Here is a 1,270-nt window from a genome sequence, read left to right as displayed (position 1 = left end):
TCCCAACACGCCGCCGCCAACAATCACAGTCGACCCAGCCTACAGGCCACCGGCGGCCACCCCAACCTTCGCATCCCAACGGCACTTGTAGGCCGCCGCCCCCACCAAGGCTTCCATCATCTTGACGCTGCCTGCAATCCTCCCGGCGCGCACCCTCGTCCATGGCGGTGTGAGTTCGCAAGGCAGCAAGTTGGAGTGGACTAGCAGGTATGTATTGATTAGTATACAATTTTGTACGCAGCCGCCAGCACACACCAATCCATCACACACACTATCCTCCAGTGCGCACTCACCCATCGTTAAGCTAGTACAAACACCCAGCACTCGGCACGAATGACCGAAACACACAAGGAACCGGAGGAGAGATAAAGACGAGGGACAGAGCTACCTTCGTGCGTGAGGGAGGGGGCTTACGATCGGCGCCATTGGTGACACGGGGAAGGAATTGATCTCGGAGCAATGGCCGGAGGTGGTGTCTGTGGTGTGGGGCTCCGTGTGATGGAGAAAGGCCGCCGAGCGGCGTGGTGGGCGGCTCCGTCGAATTGCTGGGTCCGCCTGCGTGCATCGGTGACCTCAGCGCGTCCTTGGACGGGCTGAGTTTTAACTGATTGCCACCCAAAATGTTCCTATCGTCATAATATACATACTACCTAAACCGTGTTGTAGTATTGGTAAATTTGAAACGTTCGTCCACTTAAATGGATGGCTAATATATCTTAGGTGTACTATAAAAGATCTCTAAAAATATGCATTACAATAGTTTGCCTGTAACAAAAAGAAACTGGAGCGTTACATTTAGCTACAAGAATAATAAGAAACTAAATCCATCCTATATCTACTATACGCTACTTCTCTATTTCCTTTCTACTACGCCGACATAAGGAAGCTCCACCGAGCCCAAGTAGAGTTTGCCGTCATCTCTTTCCATGATCTCGGTTGGCCTGACTTTCTTTGGCCCTCTCATCTCCTCGACTATCTTCCCATCAGCAGCGACCCTCACAGCAAGAAGATGGCTATCACGACCAAAGGGCAACTCATTTCTCTCACGGTGCAACGCCACCCAGTAGCCTCCTTTCCTGTCGGGCCTCACGTTATCTGGGTAGCCCGGCAGGTCGGCCAAAGGCTCGGACTTGCCCGCGTCGACCCCTTTGATCCAGTGCCTCAGCAGCTTGCACGGGCCAGTAGATGCGACCACGAGGTGCGTGCGGTCGGCGCTGAGCGCGACGCCGTTCGGGTATGTCATCCTTGGTTGGAGCACGGTGGCATCCGA

At 53.9% G+C, this 1,270-nt stretch overlaps 1 protein-coding gene across 1 annotated transcript; it reads right to left on the bottom strand.

Annotated features, from left to right (window-relative positions):
• Window positions 1–853: 853 nt before the first annotated feature.
• Window positions 854–1,267, bottom strand: LOC119343743 (protein STRICTOSIDINE SYNTHASE-LIKE 10-like; the record flags this gene model as incomplete). Its single annotated transcript, XM_037614535.1, has 1 exon — window positions 854–1,267. A coding segment is annotated over one exon (414 nt), but the record flags the coding sequence as incomplete, so codon positions are not given.
• Between the last annotated feature and the right edge of the window lie 3 nt (window positions 1,268–1,270).

The sequence above is a fragment of the Triticum dicoccoides genome, unplaced genomic scaffold (genome assembly GCF_002162155.2).
Source record: "Triticum dicoccoides isolate Atlit2015 ecotype Zavitan unplaced genomic scaffold, WEW_v2.0 scaffold139046, whole genome shotgun sequence".
NCBI lineage: Eukaryota > Viridiplantae > Streptophyta > Magnoliopsida > Poales > Poaceae > Triticum > Triticum dicoccoides.
The sequence above is the reverse complement of the archived record's forward strand: the minus strand, read 5'-3'. Positions and strand labels throughout refer to the sequence as shown.